The sequence below is a fragment of the Canis aureus genome, chromosome 8 (assembly GCF_053574225.1).
Source record: "Canis aureus isolate CA01 chromosome 8, VMU_Caureus_v.1.0, whole genome shotgun sequence".
Lineage (NCBI taxonomy): Eukaryota > Metazoa > Chordata > Mammalia > Carnivora > Canidae > Canis > Canis aureus.
In genome coordinates this window covers 8,365,648-8,385,940 of record NC_135618.1, presented here as the reverse complement: position 1 = coordinate 8,385,940, position 20,293 = coordinate 8,365,648, and the positions used below count along the sequence as shown (strand labels likewise).

Genomic DNA, 20,293 nt, shown 5'->3' with positions numbered 1-20,293 from the left:
TAATATCAATGTAATTACAGCCTCAGTGATTCCAAGTTATTGTATTTAATTAACAAAAATTTAAAAAATTTATAGACCAGTACAGTATAATTTCCAGAAAATCTTTTGGGATCAATGTGGGGTGACCAACTTTTAATTTTGTTAAAAAATGACATTAGATAATTTACAGAAGAGTCCTTTCACACCAAAAAGGTAGAGTGGCATAGATTCAGAATAAAGGAATTCTTTAAATTGAGTAGATCTGGCTTTAATAGAAAATGAGGTATGTTTTCTCTATTTTACTCATTTCATTGAAGAGAAGTTTTTGGTACTTAGGGACACAAACATAGAGTTTGATTCTTTGTTACTCTTTTCAGGTTTTTGTCTTATCTCTCTGATGGTTTGTAAGTTTCTTAAATTATCTCTTCTTTTATACCCGGACACATGGACATTGTTGCCTTCTGAGCTTTTGTCTGAAAACCTCTCCTATTTTTACCTGCCTTTGTTGACTTATGTTTCTTTCACAACTTCAGATGTGATTTATAAATTGTGCTTCTGTGGACTTTTCACGTTCTGAGAAAGCTTAAGGTTTTGTTTTCCTTCTAGAAAGAATACAGTCTTTGGCTGATGATTTTTATTCCCTTAGATTATTTTTGAACAAATATTAGAGCATTTACAAATCTGCTAAATTCTGTCAGAGAAAGCAAATTTAAATTCCTTACCCTTGTGCTGTGACATCATTAAAATCACATCCTGTCCAGCCCCCCTCCCCCCATATGATGAATGATTGAGTAATGCATATGGGTAGGTGTAGATTGGATGATTAGAGGAAATGGGAATTTAAAAGGTTACTCCTAGGGTTTCAGTTGGGTCAGTATATTTTGTAGTGTCATTCACTGAGTAAGTAATTCTGATGGAGGAACCAGGTATTGGTATTGGGGCTGGGAGAAAGATGATGAAGTCAGTTTTGAACAAGTAGAATTTGAGGTTTTTGTAGAGTCTAGTGGGCAGTTGGATATATGGAACTGAACCTCTGAAGGGAAATGCAGAAGCTGCCGTACAAATTTAAGAGTTATCAGCATTAATGAAGTTACTATGGAAGGATGAAAGAAGGCAGTAACAAAAGAGGGACTGGGACAACATTTTCAGGAGTACTCCCTGAGCAGAGGAATAACAGTTTAAGATTCTTTGACTTTTTCTTGACGCTGCACATCTATTGTATTAAAGAATTCTGTTGGACCTGCCTTCAAAAGCTGTATTGAAGTAGATAAATTCTTAACACTTTGACTGATACTGCACCATTATTCCTCTAATAGCAGTAATAGTCTCCCAAACCATCCTCTATGTTTCTACTCTTGCTGTCTATAGTTTGTTCTGACATAGCTCTTCAAACGATCCTTTTAAATAAAAGTCAGATCATGTTCCTCCCTTGATCAAAATTCTCCAGTGGCTTTCATCTTATTCAGAATAAAATTCAAAGTTCTTAACTGTGGCCTACCAGGCCCTACTACCTACATGATTGGTATTTAAATGTTAGGTCATTAGACAATTCTTTCCTGACCACTCCACATCATTTTTCACTGTCTTACCTTGCTTTTTTTTTTGCCTTTTTTTTTTTTTTTTGTAGTTTTGTCACCTGAAACAATTTATCTGTTGACCTGTTGATACAAAATATAAACTGTGAAAGCTGGTACTCTCCTTTACATCCCCAGTGTCCAGAACTAGGACTACAGTTGGTCTCAATGTTTGTTGAATGAATGAAAATTAGTGACAGCATTTGATGTTGTCACTTTTCTACTTAAACTTTGATTTATTCTTTTATTCCCTTTGATCACATTTATTGTTATACTCCTGGTCCGTTTCCATTATGCTCTTAAGTTCACATTCACTCAGCAGCCAGGATGATCTTTTAAAAATGTACATCAGATTATGTCAGTCCCCTCTTTAAAAATTTTCAATAGGGTAAATAATCCAAATTAAATTAAAAATAAAATTTAAAAAGTAAAAAAAAAAAAAAAAAAGGATCAAATCTCTACTATGGCTTCCAAAGCCCTTCACAGTCTAGTGCTGTCTGCTTTAAAGCTTATTTCATGATGCTTACTAGCCAACTAGGGTCCAGCCTCATTGGCCTCATTCTAATTCCTCTGATATGCCTAGTCTTTTTCTATTTCAGTGCTGCTATAGGTGCAGTTCCCCTTTCCTCAAACCTTTTTCCCCCTTTCTTGACTTAGCCTCCATATTTACTCTGTTTGAATAATGTCCCAATAATAATGTTAAATGAAAGTTTTTTGGGTACCAGAGAAATGGAGAATAAGAGAGGCCTTCCTTGCTGTAAAATAGTTTGGGTGAATGAAACAGAACAAAGTAGATGGGTGTAACAAACTGTAATTTTTAATCTAGGGGGATAGTTCAAAGGGGGGTAGACAAGCTTTCTATTCTATCAATTTACTTGCTTTTAACTAGAGTAGTTTTACTTTGTTCTTTTTCTCTAGCATATAACTTAAGAGTTCTTGCCTTAAAAAACTTTGGATAGTGGGATGCCTGGGTGGCTCAAGGCGTGATCCTGGAGTTCTGGGATCGAGTCTCACATCGAGTTCCCTGTGAGGAGCCTGCTTCTCCCCCTGCCTATGTCTCTGCCTCTCTCTCTGTGTCTCTCATGAATAAATAAATAAAATCTTAAAAAAAAAAAACTTTGGAAAATATCCCATATGTTCAGTGGTATGAGCTTTGTACAGGGTTCCCTGAGAACACATAGCTTCTTGAAGGGAGGAGTTGGTTGCATTTGATCTGTGACTTGAAGGACCAGATAAATGTTAATTGAACAAAAAGGAAGATAAAAAGATGCTTGAGGTAGAGGTAGTAGTTTTAATCCTTTGCTGTTCATCAAGATAATCCTTGGAACTCTTTTTTTTTTTTTTTTTTTTAAGATTTTATTTATTTATGAGAGACACAGGCAGAGGGAGAAGCAGGCTCCATGCAGGGAGCCCAACGTGGGACTCGATCCCGGGACTCCAGGATCACACCCTGGGCCGAAGGCAGGCGCCAAACCACTGAGCCACCCAGGGATCCCCCCATCCTTGGAATTCTTAAAAAAGTATATACCTCTTGGGATGTAACTGGCTTAGGTGGAGGAGCATGTGACTCTTGATCTTGGGGTCTTGAACCTCATGGTGGGTGTAGAGACTACTTAAAAATAAACTTTAAAAATATATACCTTTAAGCTTTGTAGTAATTTTTCAAGCTGTACATTTATAATTTGTGCCCTTCCTCTGTGTGTGTATGGTATTTCAATAGAAAAGTTAAAAATAGTAAAAATAAACTTTTTAAAAATTACCAAAAAATAGATTATAACTGGACTGAATTTCAGACCTACAGAATCAGAAACTCCTTTTTTTTCTTAAGTGCCACAGATGATTTTGTTTCCTAACCATGGTTGGAAACCTTTGTGACCAGAGATTGCAACTTAGATCAGGTTGGCAATTAGGGAAGTTTTAGAGTAGAGTTAGGTAGGGATGGAATAATCCAGATACAATTTGCATCTCCATTAAGAAACTAAGATTTTAACCTGTGTTCCTGGAAAGGTGTTTTACTTTGGGGACTTATTTTGGAATAGCTTTATTGAAGAATAATTTGCTGCACAATAATTTAAAATAGGCAATTTGATATGTTTTCATACATGTATACACTGTACAGCTGTTACTACAGTCAAGGTAATAAACATAGCCATCACCACTCAAAGTTTCTTCATGCCCTTTTGTAATTTGTAATCTCTTCCTGTTGTTTCTCCTTTTCCTCCCTTACTGTACCCTGGCAACCACTGATCCATCAGTATAGATAGGGATATGGATTGTTATCAAATGTCTTTTCTGTATTTGCATAGAAGATCTCATGGTTTTCTTTTTCAGTCTGTTAATATAGAATGAATTATATTGACCCAACTTACATACATGTAAATCACTTTTACATTTTGGGAGTAAACATCATTTGGTGTTTATACAGGCATACCTTGGCGATATTGCTGATTTGGTTCCAGAACACTATAATAAAGCAAATATCTCAATAAAGCTAGTCAAGTGAGTTTTTTTTTGTTTCCTAGTGCATATAAAAGTTATATTTACATTAATATATATTAATGTAATTAATTAATTAATTAAATGTGTAATTAATTAAATGTGCAAAAGCATGAAGTCTACAAAAACAATGTATGTATGTATCTTAATTTAAAAATGCACAATTGATACTTACCTGGCAGGGGAGATACCATGATCACGAAGGTGGTTTTCCCAGGGCGAGGCTTATCCATTGCACTCCGGATGTGCTGACCCCTGCGATTTCCCCAGATGTGGGAAACTCGACTGCATAATTTGTGGTAGTGAGGGACTGCATTTGTGCTTTCCCCTAAAAAAAAAAAAAAAAGCACAATTGTTGGGACGCCTGGGTGGCTCAGCAGTTGAGCGTCTGCCTTCGGCTCAGGTCATGATCCTGGGATCGAGTTCCGCATTGGGCTCCCTTTAGGGAGCTTGCTTCTCCCTCTGCCTGTGTCTCTGCTTCTGTCTGTGTCTATCATGAATAAATAAAATCTTTAAAAAAAAATGCATTATTGCTAAAAGCTGCCCATCACCTTGCTTTCACCAAGTTATAATCACTTATTACAGATCATAACAAATAGAATAATAATGAAAAAGTTTGAAATATTAGAATTACCAAAATATGACACAGAGACAGAAAGTGAGCAAATGCTGTTGGAAAAATGGCACCAATAGATTTGCTTGAGGCAGGGTTGCTATACACCTTCAATTTGTGAAGTAAAGTATAATTATATGAAATATGCCTTTATATTGTTGGAATCAGTTAAAAAGTTGTTTACAGGGATCCCTGGGTGGCGCAGCGGTTTGGCGCCTGCCTTTGGCCCAGGGCGCGATCCTGGAGACCCGGGATCGAATCCCACGTCGGGCTCCCGGTGCATGGAGCCTGCTTCTCCCTCTGCCTGTGTCTCTGCCTCTCTCTCTCTCTCTGTGACTATCATAAATAAATAAAAATTAAAAAAAAATTAAAAAAAAAAAGTTGTTTACAATTTTGCATGTATGTTCATGAAGAATATGGGTTTGTAGTTTTGTTTTCATACAATATCTGTGTCTAGTTTTGGTATCAGAGTAATGCTGGCCTCATTGAATGAGTCGAGAAAGTATTGCTCTTCTGGTTTTCTTAAAGAGTTTGAGTAGATCTTTCTTTAAATGCGTAATATATAGTGTAGTCAGAATTCACCAGGGAAGCCTTCAAGGCCTGGAGTCTACTTGTCAGTACTACAATTTCTTTAGGTATGTTTGATGTGTCCATTTCTCCTTGGGTGAGCTTTGGAAATTTTCGATCTTTCAAGGAATTTGTCTATTTCATCTGACTTATTTACTTTATTCACCTGAAATGATTTATAATAATTTATCTTTTAAAAATTTAGATATAGTATAAAAATTGAGATAGATTAGAATCCACCCTTTTAAAGTATACAATTTAATGATTTTTAATATATTCACAAAGTCATACAACCTTCACCAGTACCTAGTTGCAGAATACTTTCATCATTCTTAAAAGGAAACCCTCATATCCATTAGCAGTCATTTTCAACCATCTCCTCCCCACTTCTCTCCAGTCTCTGCAACCACTAATTTTTTGTCCCTATGAATTTGTTCTAGACCTTTTATATCAATGAGATCATACAATATGTGACCTTTTGTTAGTGGCTTTTTTTTAATTTAGCATAATGTTTTTAAGGTTCATCCATGTTGTAATATGTCTCAGCACCTCACTCCTTTTTATGGCTGAAGAATATTCCATTGTGTATATACTTACATTTTGCTTTATCATGCGACAGTTATGGGCATTTTGGTTATTCCACTGTTTGCTTATTATGAATAGTGTTACTATGGATTTTTGTGAACCTGTTTCCTTTTTCTTGTATATGTATTTGCAAGTGGAATTCCTGCGTCATAGGGTAATTTTACATTTAACTTACGGAGGAACTGCCAAACTTTCCAAAGTAGCTGTACCATTTTATATTCCTCTCACCCATGTATGAGAGAAACAGTTTCACCAAATTCTTGCCGACACTTGCTATTGTCCATCTTTTTATTATATTTATCCTAGTGGGTATGAAGTGGTATCTCTATGTGGTCCTTATTTGTATTTTCCTGATGACTACTGATGTTGAGCATCTTTTCACGTGCTTATTGGCTATTTGTACATCTTCTTTGTAGAAATATGTTAAATTACTTTGTTTTTTAAATTAGATTGTCTTTGCATTACATTGTAAAGGTAGAAATTTATAGACAAATGATCAAATATTTTGTCTGATTTTTTGGCTTTTCTTTTCATGATCTTGGAGTTCTTAGCACCAAATGTTTTGATTTTGATGATTCTAGTTTATCTGCATTTTTCTTTGGTTACTTGTTCTTTTTTTATTTTTTAATTTTAAAATCCTTTAAAGATTTTATTTATTTGACAGAGAAGTAGGAGAGAGTGGGGGTGGTGGGCAGAGAGGGAGAAACAGACTCCCCACTGAGCAGGGATTCCAATTTGGGGCTTGATCCCAGGACTCTGAGAACATGACTTGAGCTGAAAGCAGGCATTTAACCCACTGAGCCTCCCAGGCACTTCTGATTTTAAATTTTTTATTGTTGTAGAATATATGTAACATAAAATCAACCATTTTAACCTCTTTCTATTTTTTTAAAATAGAACATGGATGAGTGGACAGTAAGGGGTGGGTAGAAGGAGAAGGAGAGAGAGAGACTTTTAAGCAGGCTCCATGCTAAGTCAGCAGCCCGCTGGTCTCAGGACTCAATCTGAGATCATGACCTGAGCCAAAATCAAGAGTCAGATGATTTAACCAGCTGAACCGATTTAACCAGCTGAACCACCCCAGCTCCCCTTTCCTACTTTGAGTACTCTACTTACCCATATCCTGGGATGCTTGGTGTTGCCCTACAGCACAAGTAAGTGCTTTTTTTCTTCAGTCTAGTGTCTATTGCTATGTCTTCATGTTCACTGACATATTTTCTTTGCAGTCTTATCTCCTATTAATCCCAACTACCGGTTTTTATTATTAAAACATCAAAAATTTAAAAAGTCTTTCAAATCTCTACCTAATATGCTTAATCTTTCCATCTACCTTTTTGAGCATATGAGCTACATTTATAATAACTGATTTAATGTTCTTATCTAGTAGACCTATCATGTATAGATCAATTTCTGTTTATTTTTCTCATTCTGAGTGGTATTTTCCTCTTTTCCATGTCTGTTAATATTTGATTGGATGCCAGGCATTGTCACTTTTACCTTGTTTGGTACTGAACTTTTTGTATTATTATGAATGTTCTTGAGCTTTGTTTGGGATGCAATTAAGTTCCTTGGAAATGGCTTTATTTAATTTAATTTAATTTAATTTAATTTTATTTTTTAAAGGCATGGTTTTAGTCTGCTAGGTGGAATTAGAGTAGTTTTTAGAGCTCATTTTGTCACACTACTAAGGTGTTGCCCCTCTGAGCATTGTATTTGATGTCCCGTGAATTAGAAGCTTTTCTACTCTGGCTGGAAGGTGTACAGCCTATTGCTGACTTTGGGCGAACTGTGGACAGTGTGAGCCATGGGCAGTGGTGTGCTGGAGCTTGTGAGAGCTATTTGTTAAAATGCTAGGAAGTTTTTCAGCTGGTTTAATTCTTTTTTTTTTTTTTTTTAAGATTTTTTTTAAAGCTATCTCTACATCCAACTTGGGGCCAAACCCAGAACACCAAGATCAAGAGTCACATGTTTCACTGACTGAGCCAGCCAGGAGCTCCTGAATTGGTTTAATTCTTAATAGAATTAAATTGTATAAGCTTATGATTAAATCAGTTATATTAAGAGCAAAGGTGATTCCTCAAATCTTATTACCTTTTATTATATTATTATATATTCTGATTTTTGTACACAGGTGGTAATTTACACCTATTGTATCTCTATGGGAGAAATACTATATAATGTTTGCTGTGGTACTATGTATCTCTAACATAGCACTCAGTGATGGTTAATAGCTTGAAATTGTCTGTGGGTAGGAATATACATACCCATTGGTAACCCTATAAACCAGGAACTACAAAACACTGATGGCCCCTGGTTGTTATACATTTTCCAGCATACTCCTGACTATGGATATCATTCTCTCTACTCCTTATAGATGGTGTTCCAGGCCTTGGACATGCACACTGATCAGTACTCAGCTCAAGACTTGAGGGGGATTTTTGTATATCTTCTGATGATCTGGGGACACTAGTTACTTAGGCCTCCCCACACTACTCAGTTCAACTTTTTAACTCAGGGAGACTGTTAAACTTTGCCTGGGATCAATCCCCCTCCACTCTCTGTAGGCTGGAAACTCCCATCAGTAAGCTGGGCAATTAAAAGCTTTGCCTCATTTGTTTCTTCTCTTTGATCATTGTCCTTTATTACATTGTCTGATTTCCAGTGTCTGGAAAACAAAAACAAAAACGTTTTCCAGAGATTTAGTTGGTTTGGTGGCAGCATAAATCTCCTTCCTGGGACGCCTGGGTGGCTCAGTGGTTGAGCATCTGCCTTCGGCTCAGGGCGTGATCCTAGAGTCCTGGAATCGAGTCCCACATCGGGCTCCCCCACATGGAGCCTGCTTCTCCCTCTGCCTGTGTCTCTGCCTGTCTCTCTCTCTGTGTCTCATGGATGAATAAATAAAATCTTTAAAAAAAAAAATCTCATTCCTGTTACTTTGTCTTGACTAAAAGTGGAAGTCCCTTGGAAGCATTTTAGGTAGGAGAGGGACATGGGTGTGTATTTTAGATCGCTCTGTAGAATATACACTTATAAGGGAAAAGACTTAAAGTAGAAACACTGATTACAAGACAAATGAGTTAGTTTAAGTGAATGATGAAAACCTAAGGTTGGTTTTGGTTGTTGATTGCAGAGGTGGGGTACAATATGGGAAATATGTAGGAGAAAGAATCTAGTGCAGGGTTTCTAAAAGGATGGATAAAGAGCTATTTGCATCTAATCACTTGTGGTATTTGATAAAATGAAGATTCTGTGTCCTGCTCCAAGTTCATTGAATCTGAATTTCTAAGGATGAGGCTTAGAAATTTGCATTTTATTTTTTTTTAAGATTTTATTTTTTAAATCAGACATTTATTTGTTTTAGAGAGAGAGAGTACATGTGTGTGTGCAGTGGGGAGGGAGAGAAAGGAGAGAGAAAATCTCTAGACTCCCTGCTGAGTACAGAACTTGACATAGGGCTCACCTCCACAGCCTTGAGATTATGACCTGAGCTGTAAATTGAGAGCTGGATGCTTAACCGCCAAAGTTACCCAATGCCCTTCAATATTTTATTTTTAAGTAGTCTCTACACCCAGTGTGGGGGCTTGAACCCACCACTCCAAGATTGAGAGTCACTTGCTCCACTGATTGAGCTAATCAAGCATTCCTAGAAGTTTGCATTTTAAACAGGTACTTAGGGTAATGCTTATGAACCCTTAAGCTTCAGAAGAAACAGCTTTAACTTTTTTCAAAGTATGATCCATATATTTGGGCAGCCCCTACATTGGAATGACCTGAAGTACCTAATGAAAGTTGTAGATTTATGCATGCATATCCAGAACTACTGAATCTGAATTTCTGGGGTGGTTGAGTTCAGGAATTCCTGAACACTAGTGTTTGAAGGCATACTAGTGTTTGAAAACCAATAAGCTAAAGTACTTTGCAGACATAATCTCTTCTGAACTCTTCAGAGTAACCCTGGGGAAATGAAGCATAAAAGAGCAAAGTGGCTTACCCAGGGTCAGACAGTGGTTAGTTATTTTTGATAGTAGAGAATATTTCTTCTATCAAACCTAATACTTCTGCTACCTTTCTGTTGACTGTGAGATAGGCTTATCTCTAAAATCTTATGAAAGCATCATAAGACACTGAAACTGTGGTTCCAAACAACTTAGGGCGCCAGGAAACTGTGCTCTTCTTTGGTTATACTTTTGCACCAAATATTCAGTTTAGCTCTCAATAGCAAGTGAGTGTAATAAGTCTTAGTGTCTAGCAAAGGTGTTTGTCTCTGCATTATCTTAATACTTTTTACAGCTGCCGTTGAGTGTCCTTGTCTTTTTCTTTTAAAATAATTTAAAAACATGGTATAGTGCACAATTCAGTATTTTCATTTACACAACTGAAGTGGGTACTAATGAATCTATAGTATAATTTTTGTTTTGAATTTTTCCAAGGTTCTATAAAACTGAAAAGATTTAGTGTCTTATAATTTAGGTTGTATTTAGTTTAGACTTCAGTTTTACTTTAATAAGTTATGTAGCTTGTAGCTTATAACTTTGTTTTATCAGTAGAAATGGTAATATTTTCTAGTGGGATTTTCTGTAGTCTTTTGAAGTGATTTCATATGTGCCATGAATCTTAGATCCTGTAATCTGTTTAGCACAGTAGCACCAGTGTTAGCTGCAAATAGTAGGAAAAGTAATTCTTTTCAGTCAAGATTGGTTTTGGATTTGCCTTTGGAATTCTTGAATAGTCCGTTGATTTTATTAGTATGTGAAAACAAGCAAAGCTTTATAGCAAGAAATAAATACAGAGGCCTTAGGAATAGGATTTAAATGGTTTGTTTTCCTTTTTTGTATGCTTTTAAAAGACAAAATAGCTAAGTTTTTTAAATTTCTAGAGGTTACTATAGTTAAATAAAAAAATTACTGTAGCTGTCACAAATCAGTCTATCTGCTCCATTTGAAATGTATAGTGAAGGAACAGAATGAAATTTAGAGAATATAAGAATTTTGGCTACTTTAATTTGCTTGTTACAAGAGAATTTATAGCAACTTCTAAATTTAGAAATACTTAAGGTGTTTGTGTTATCACTAATGCTTAGTGTTAAGTTTTATGGCATTGTTTAACATTTGTAAAACCAATGAATAGACTTAAGTGCTTGATGGTAGAGATCAGTGTTTCTTAAACACTATTTACTCTTTTTTTTAATTGAAACATAATTGACATAACATTATATTAGTTTCTACTCTATTAATAATAAAACTTTTCACTAGTTAGATCTGGCAGGTTGACAACCCCAGTATCAAATTTTATACACAAACAGGTGTAAGGCAATATTCTTTTTACCTTCCTTCTTACCTTCCTTCTTCCTTCTTTCCTTCCTTCATTTCTTTCAAGAGACAGTGCAAATAGGGGGAGAGGAGAAGAAGAATCCCAAGCAGGCTCCATGCCCAGCTTGAGTCCCAGTTTGGGACTTGATCTCATGACTCTAAGGTCATGACCCGAGCCAAAATCAAGAGTTGGACACCTAACCAGCTGAGCCACCCAGGCGAACTGGCTATCTGCATTTTCTGTGTAGATTTTTGCCTTTTCTTTTTATTATGTAGGAATTTGGAATGGCATGCAGTGATAAATCATTTTAAAATGCCATTCGTAGCTTTCTGTGATACAGATGAATGAGGTTTTTTGTAGCTCATGGTTTTCTAGTAAGTTGGTTGAAATTACTTAAAAGTTTTAGATCATGTGCTTTTTTGTCATGATATTAAGCACATTGATGTTTCTCAGAGTTGTAATTTATAACCACATCATGTTTTTTCACCTTACTTTTAGGGAACATTTGGATAACTATCTCTTGATTTATTACATCACATTTATTTTCTATTTACTTCCAAAATAATATTCACAAATTATTCTAGAGGGATAATCTAAACAAGACAAAATTATTACTTTAAAAGACCTGGCATATTTTAAAGTCACATTTAAGGAGAAAGTTGTGATCTGTTTTACTGCATTTTTAACCATTATAGATTTATTCCCTAGTATTGTAAAACACACACAAAATACTTTTCTATTAATGCATGAGTAATTATAGGCTTCTGGAAAATGAGTTATATCTACATTGGTAGTCAGAAAACGTATCTAAGGAGCTGTCAAATTTGTAAGAATCTTAATTTAGAATGAAACATTAAAATATGTGGATACTCTGAGAAGCATTTGTAAGAGTGTTAGCAAATTATCTTAGTCTATTGAAGATTGCACTTATTTTGCAGCCTAATATAAGGAATTATTTGTACAGTTTAGAAAATACAGTGTGAAAAAAAAATACAGTGTGTTATCAAAGTGTTTAGAAATAGCACTTTTGTCCACAAGTCTGTAAACAGTAACACATCTATAGTGACTATATTGTGGTTTCCCTTCACAGATATCAAGTTGTGCTAGTACATCCATATAAATAATTAATACCTGAAGTCTCAATGTAACATGGACATTAACAGTGATGACAGATAAATACAGACGCTTGGGAATCAAATACTAGGCGAAAAACACTTTTAAAAAGGTAAGAAAAATGTAATCTTAATTAAGGCCAAGCGGGCTTTAGTTAGTAGAAGTAATTGACTAAAGTTTCTTTTTCAGTGTATCAGGCTTTTTAAGAAACATCTGGGTGATCCTGTCTTTCTTAATACTGGTAGAACTCAGCTGTAAGTATCAGTTCTTCTGTGAAAATGACAGTTGCAGATAGACTTGCCTTGTAACTATCATAATGAGTGAGGTTCCTATAGTAAACCCAATCCACAATGGGTAGAAGGTGGACTGGAACTGGAATTAAGTGCTAGAATGGAATGTCCATGTATACTCAGAGACATATCTTAAACTGTAGATCCTCTGCCTCTGATGTTTGCCACTCCCACCACACACTGTGGAATGTAATGTTTTGCCATGAAAGGCTTTCAAGGTTGGGTATAGAGGAGTTGGCACTTGTTGGAGTTTTTGTTGTAAGAGGAGTGCATTTTCAAGTTAAGGGTTACTTTTTATAGGATCATGTTTTCACTGTACACACTCCTCATGTTAATTTAGAATATTTCTTAATGTATTAAATGATTTTATTTAGACAATTTTCCTACCTTGTGGTTTTCAAGAGTTTACAGGCCATATTTGGGAGAGGTTGCATCTGTAGATACTAGATATTAGTACTGATCTCCTAGCTGACTAAAACTGTAATGTTTACTTTTACTAGGCAGTAACTCTAGTTTACAAGGTTTGTTAACTGTATCATTTTTAAAATTGTAATCCTTCACTGTGACAATAGTGTCACTTTTAAAATACCTTCTTTCATTTTTATAGTAAAGTGACAATATGCATCATATAAACACATCACTCGTCTTTTTCTGGTGTTCCTCCTTGTTTCCAAATGGGCAGTCATAATAACCATTTAGCCAGATTCTCTGAAAAGGATATCATAATGCATTGTTATAAAATAAAACTCTTAATTAACCAGACTGTCCAAGAAATGGGAGTATAATTAGATTAATTAAAATACCTGGCCAACTGAGTCTTAAAGCTAAAAATCCTTATTCCTTTTGTCCTAGTTGAAAATCCATACACCAAAAATAATAGAAATTTCTCTTTGTAATAAAATCTTAATGCTAGTAGTCATCAAAGTTATCATATAGATATTTGAAGACTTAGTTGATTCTTTGGTGTGCATGACTTAAATTATTTTTGTTGGTCAGTCCCTAGTTTTGAATACTTGAAGGCCAAAGTTTGGGTAGGGCTCTAGAATATAAGAGTAAGAGATAATAAATTCTATATGAGAAATTTTATTAAAGGCAGTCTTTGGGTCACCGCAAAAGAATATTGCCCACAGACTCTAGAGAAGAATGGAGTGACATTTGGATGCAAACTAATAATGAGTTGTTATGAGGATTCAGTATATTTCAAGCTCTTTTTGCTTTGTTTTTGTTGGTTTTTAAAAATCTGTTTCCAGTTTCTTGGTATCTCTGAGGCTACAGAGTTGCTAAGAAATATCAAAGATGTTACTATGAATAGATATTCTGTTATCTGCTGTTTCCTCTTATAGAAGGGGTAAGTCTATTAGCATAAGTTAATTTGTTTCTTTAATTTTTTTTTATTATTTTATTTTAAAGAAAGGAATTTTGGGAGGTTCTAGTATTCTCCGTGGCTGAAGCTGAGAGTCTGAAACCCTGATGCTTAAGCTCTATTCTAGATCATAGCTCCAACTCCTTCAGGATATAAGGAAAAGAGATAATATTTCCACAATGATAGATCTTTGGTTGTACAGGTAAGTTATTTAGTTTTGCAGTAGTGAAGACAACTGTAGTTTGATATTTTTTTGTGGGTGGGGGGTAACTTGTATTTATATTCTTTATTCTGCATGGTATATTGTGCAGTCTGCCTGGCAATTCATATGAGTATGGAGCAATAGGGAATGGGTTAGCAATGATATATTTTCCCACTCTTCCCAACAGGGGTATAAATGAAATGATTAATGATTAAGTATGTTGGAATCTCTAGAGCATTATACCTATCTTTGACATTTTAGGTATTTTTGATTGAAGGGGGCATTATGAAATTCCTCGACTTTTGTTTCTCCTCAGTTTTGTTTTTTTTTTTTAAGTATGTATTCATTCAGCTTTCTGTCTTTGTATCTATGTTAATCTATCATATATCTGTTTCTCTTAATGGGGAAGAAAGAAGAGATCCCTTTAAGGCAGTATGTATTAGAATTTAGCGTCAAAACACAAATATTAAGAATTGCATAAGTGGGTCCCCATGTTTCACTCTCCTACTTTTAACCTTATAGTGGTAATTGCTCAACTGAGGAAATTTGTCTTAAAAGGATTGTGTGACAAGGATAGTCTGAACCATTACTAAGCAACTCATGTTTATGTTCTAGACAGAAGAAACATATTGGTAACACTTTCAGTTGCTCTTGCTCTTTTTTTTGCCTTTTACTTTGGTTTGATATGGTATCATGACCAGTTTCCTAAAAATTGTTCAATTAATAAAACTAAATATTATGATAATAAATATCAACTAGAATGTTGATGTTAATGGAGGATTGCCAGTCTCTCAATTCCCAAAATAAACCATACTCCTTTGGTAATTATAGTGGAGCAAAAAGTTATAGGCATTATCTTTGAAAAATCTTTCTGATTTTTGAGGTGATAGCTAAGAGTAGTTATTCATTAGATGGACCATTTTTAGTTTAATGCTTATTATTCTTTTTTAGTTTATATTGATGTAGTTCTACAGATGTGATCACAAAGGCTGGATATTTATGATCTGAAATACAGCTGATAGTGTTTCAGAATCCTAGAGTTAGATTTGAGGTAAAAGTAGATTCAGATTTGGGGGAGGGTAGTTCAACAGCAAATAAATGGGTGAGATGTTAGACTTACAGGTGGTATGTGGGGTTTAATATGAATAGAAAGGCTGAAATTTGGTTGACGGTCCTTAATGTACTCTCCAATAGGATGAAGCTTATGAGGGTGAGGAAGAAAGGGAATCTATTTAATTCTAGTGATCGATCATATTCTCTTCTGTTCTAGGAAGTGCCATATTCATTAGTTGGTAGATAACATATAGGAAAAACTTCATTCTAGTTTCTAGACTGCATTTTGCCATATGAATATGTTAACAGTTTCCCTTAATTTTGAAACTAGAATGATTGCATTTCTAGTTCTAGTTGGGTGCTGGCTAAGGTTTTCATCATATGCCTCCTATTTAGTTAACTAACAAGAGTATTTTCTGAGGTAGTTTGTAAATAAGTTCCTTTCTGTTCCCTTAGTAGTTTAATTTTTGGCAGGAATATAATTTTGTGCTCTTCACTGAATTTCTTTAGTCATTGTATTATGCAGCTAAAATGAGGAAATCTACTTTAGTCTATAATGCTTTGCTAAACATGGCAAAACAATGTTGAGACTTGGTTGAGATAATCAGGACAGTTTTAGTCCCTTTTGGTAATTGAAGTTTGTGTTCAGTTTATTAGATAACTACAGAAAGTATGTGCCTTTACTATTTAAAATAGAGAAGATGAAGAAAAAGGTTAGAACAGAAGAAAAAAAATCAGCGTGAAGAGTGTTCAAATTTCATTTAATTTTCAGAATTTTTAATAATTTATTACCTTAGGTACATGCAATATGTTAATGTCAGGCAAGAGATTGGGTCCTCTATATGGTATTTCTTTAGCCAAAGTAATCATGGCTTTATTTATACATTTTTATTACTAGAGTCAAATAAGGAATTAAAGAATATATGATAAATGGGTCTAATTTAGTTTGAACCTGATGAAAATCACCTGGGAATCGGATTAATTGGTAGGTCTGGGGCAGGGCCTGATAATTCCGCATTTCCAGCAGGCTTCCAAGAGATGCCATGATGCTGGTTCTCAGGACACAGTTGCGAGAGTTTGAGGTACCAGAAGCGTCCTTGTATAAAACAGGTTCACTTTAAATGCGGTGCAATAGCATAGGGATTTGAGAACTGTAACTAAAACGGACTTTATTGTGGTTGATGAATGGGATAAAAATGCTTTTTAGGAATCAGAAGAAAAAAAGAGATTTAATCTTTCATAGTAATCTGTTTTGATCACTGGTATAGTGAAGAAATAGGCCCTTATTATAGATGGTGTTTTATAAGTATATATGATATATACATATATAATCTTAGTACTATGTAATATATATATGTTCCTTATAAGTAACTCTGAGTAATATTAAGAATAGGTTTATTTTATTAATAATGACAAGGCAGAGATTTTTGCTTTCATTTAGATTGATATGGAAAGAAAAGAAGAGCTAGGAATGTCTGTTACTGGAGTCGTTTGAGGTTTATATGCCCTTAATTGGCATCACATTTTAAAAAGTAAAGATTAAGAGATTCTTAATAAAAATTAAATTACATTTCCCTTGTGTATTTACATAGGTAATTAATAGTTGTCAGTAACCTTCAAATTTGAGAGCTCCAGATCTGGGTATTTGAAATAAATAAATTGGCTTTCATATTATTTAGTTTGTGCTTTGTTGAAACATCATTTGAAATTTAACTGAAATTTTTGGTAATTAAAAGTGGATATTTATGGGACATTCAGTATTATCTGTGATTTAAAATAGACTGTAATCTTCATGACAAGATTTAAGCAAAAGAGAATTGCATGTCATGTCCCTCTAATGAACCCAAAATAGTAAAAGTTTACTGTGTGAAATGTATTTCTAAGTTCTGATTGGTGTCCTATAGTTCTTGTTCATGAGATGGCTATAGAATTCTATAGAACAAATTATCATACTCTGATCCCAGGGCTTGTTTTGTCAGTCTTTTAAGATCTTCAAAAATTGTTAATTAAAAATTGAAAAAGTATGCCTCACTCTGAAATAAAACCAAATCAACTTATATATGTTTTAGGAAACTTAAATTCATTTGTCAACAAGCAGAAACAGGAAGACAATTCCCTTTAGTTTTTTTTTTCTTGTATGTGGTAACATATTGCTATTGCTTCTGTAGTTCTTCATAGCCTTTCTATTGTTAGACACTTTTGGTTGAGGCAAAGGAGAGATGATAGTTGATTTGCAGGGGGAGGGTTAGAATGGCATTTGAAAGGTAGGAGAAGGAGACTATGGGAAGCATGACCAAAGAGGGGGGTGGGAGGGTGCTATGAAACTACCTACTACAGTCATTGGCCTCTTTCTCTATCCATCCTATACCCCATTTGGAAGTTAAGCAGTGAAATGGAAAATTATCTTGCGAAAGCTAAACAGAAGAGGAGCAGAAGAATGGATGCTTGAAATGTTAATAGCTCCTTTATTCTGCTTTATGAGAGAACCTTTGGAAAAAAATAACCACTCACAGTTTATCCAGATGGATCAGTCAGGGCGTTTTTCAATTTCCCTTGCATTTCTGTCTTAGAAACACCAAACATCTACATCAGAAAACCAGCTCATCTCCCAAAATGCATTAAAACTGTGGCTTATACATATATACAGGAGTTCAAAGGAGAGGATGGGGTTATTTATGTGATCCTGATTTCTTAGATGTAATATTTGCTTTGGGGACTGCTTTTCCTTTTTCTTCTGTCCTCTTCAGCATACTTGCTTTCACTTGCTATAATTTATAGCTCTACTTCTAGAGACTAGGGAGATTTGGCTTTGCTCTCTGTTTTGCTTTTAGCTATTGTAAGCCAAGGTTGTGAAATCTGTTCATCTGCTTGATTAGAAAAATCCTACCGCAACTGAAATATTTCGGATGTCACATAGTTTGTTATCGAAGGATTTGATCTAAAACTCATTTTATTAAAAGTGAATTAAGAAGAGCAGAGCCTACCACTTTACCTCCCAGGAATGTTTTGAGAAAACATAAGAAATGATTGGGATAGTTTTCTGATAGCTGCTATATAAATTCAAGGGTATTATTTTAATAACCAAGATGAAATCCTGTCTTTCAGGGAAATCTTTTCTGGGCCTTTTGTGCCTGTGATCTGAATGGCAGATACACAGCAAGGCGAGTTAAAGGCATGGTCTCTAGAGCCCTGCCCTGCCACTTAAGTGTGTGGCTTTGGACAGATTACTTAAATGATACACATACTCACCCTTTTCATTTGTAAAGTATGGATGATAATAGCACCTTTCTTAATTGTTGTGACTTAAGTGAGTTAATGTACGTAAAGCATATAGGACAATTCCTGGAACATATTAAGTGCCATGTAATTGTTAGCTATTACTGGTATCATTTTTGGAACTGTTAATAAAATAAATTATATCACTTTATTAATATAGGCTATACTTGGATTTTAAAGTTAATAGCTTTATGCTTTTGTTTTAGGTGTATTAACTATTACCTTTTCTCATTATTTTGTTTACATTTTTGAAGGTTTCCCAATGAGTGGATCATGATGACCGTATTGTAGGGACTTGCCATAGTATGGCTGCTTCCCGATCTACTCGTGTTACAAGATCAACAGTGGGGTTAAACGGCTTGGATGAATCTTTTTGTGGTAGAACTTTAAGGAATCGTAGCATTGCTCACCCTGAAGAAATCTCTTCTCATTCTCAAGTACGATCAAGATCACCAAAGAAGAGACCAGAGCCTGTGCAGATTCAGAAAGGAAATAATAATGGAAGAACTACTGATTTAAAACAGCAAAATACTCGAGAATCATGGGTAAGCCCTAGGAAAAGAGGACTTTCTTCTTCAGAAAAAGATAACATAGAAAGGCAGGCTGTAGAAAATTGTGAGAGAAGGCAAACAGAACCTGTTTCACCAGTTTTAAAAAGAATTAAGCGTTGCCTTAGATCTGAAGCACCAAACAGTTCAGAAGAAGATTCACCTATAAAATCAGACAAGGAGTCAGTAGAACAGAGGAATACAGTAGTGGACAATGATGCAGATTTTCAAGGGACTAAACGAGCTTGTCGATGTCTTATACTGGATGATTGTGAGAAAAGGGAAATTAAAAAGGTGAATGTCAGTGAGGAAGGGCCACTTAATTCTGCAGTAGTTGAAGAAATCACAGGCTATTTGGCTGTCAATGGTGTTGATGACAGTGATTCAGCTGTTATAAACTGTGATGACTGTCAGCCTGATGGGAACACTAAACAAAATAGCACTGGTTCATATGTGTTGCAGGAAAAGTCAGTAGCTGAAAATGGGGATTCGGATACCCACACTTCAATGTTCCTTGATAGTAGGAAGGAGGACAGTTATATAGACCATAACGTGCCTTGCACCAATTCAGAAGTGCAGGTCAAGTTGGAGGACCACAAAGTAGTAACTGCCTGCCTGCCTGTGGAACATGTTAATCAGCTGACTACTGAGCCAGCTACAGGCCCCTTTTCTGAAATTCAGTCATCCTTAAGGGATTCTGAGGAGGAAGTAGATGTGGTGGGAGATAGCAGTGCCTCAAAAGAGCAGTGTAATGAAAACACCAATAACGCCCTGGACACAAGTCTTGAGAGTATGCCAGTCTCTGGAGAACCAGAATCATCATCTGTTCTAGACTGTGTTTCAGCTCAAATGATGTCTTTATCAGAACCTCAAGAACATCGATATACTCTGAGAACGTCACCACGAAGGGCGGCCCCCACCAGAGGTAGTCCCACTAAAAGCAGTTCTCCTTGCAGAGAAAATGGACAATTTGAGGAGAATAATCTTAGTCCCAATGAAACAAATGCAACTGTTAGTGATAACATAAGTGAATCTCCCACAAATCCTGATGAGATTTCTCAGAATGAAAAAGGAATATTTTGTGACTCTGAAAATTATGGGAGTGAAGGACTAAGTAAGCCACCCTCAGAGGCAAGACTTAATATTGGACATTTGCCATCTGCCAAAGAGAGTGCCAATCCGCACAATACAGAAGAAGAAGATGATGATCCTGATGTTTATTACTTTGAATCAGATCATGTGGCACTGAAACACAACAAAGAGTATGTGTAAATATGGTAACCATGAATTCTGCTTTGTTTATTATTCCCCACGTTTTCAGTAT

General features: G+C 35.3%; 1 protein-coding gene and 1 non-coding gene across 5 annotated transcripts in view; both read left to right on the top strand.

Annotated features, from left to right (window-relative positions):
- Positions 1-20,293, top strand: part of ZZZ3 (zinc finger ZZ-type containing 3) — a 103,582-nt gene that overhangs the window by 25,540 nt on the left and 57,749 nt on the right. For 2 of the 4 annotated variants that reach the window (XM_077905094.1, XM_077905092.1), the window contains exons 2-4: positions 12,215-12,349; positions 13,938-14,092; positions 18,676-20,231. In XM_077905094.1, the coding sequence (XP_077761220.1) occupies positions 18,727-20,231 (1,505 nt within the window). In that variant the 5' untranslated portion in view covers positions 12,215-12,349; positions 13,938-14,092; positions 18,676-18,726. Of the gene's footprint in view, positions 1-12,214; positions 12,350-12,426; positions 12,492-13,937; positions 14,093-18,675; positions 20,232-20,293 lie in introns of all 4 variants that reach the window. The other 2 variants (XM_077905093.1, XM_077905095.1) reach the window with 2 other exon arrangements.
- On the top strand, positions 4,217-4,380 carry LOC144319813 (U1 spliceosomal RNA). Its single transcript, XR_013385524.1, has one exon. It is a non-coding gene; the product is annotated as a U1 spliceosomal RNA (small nuclear RNA).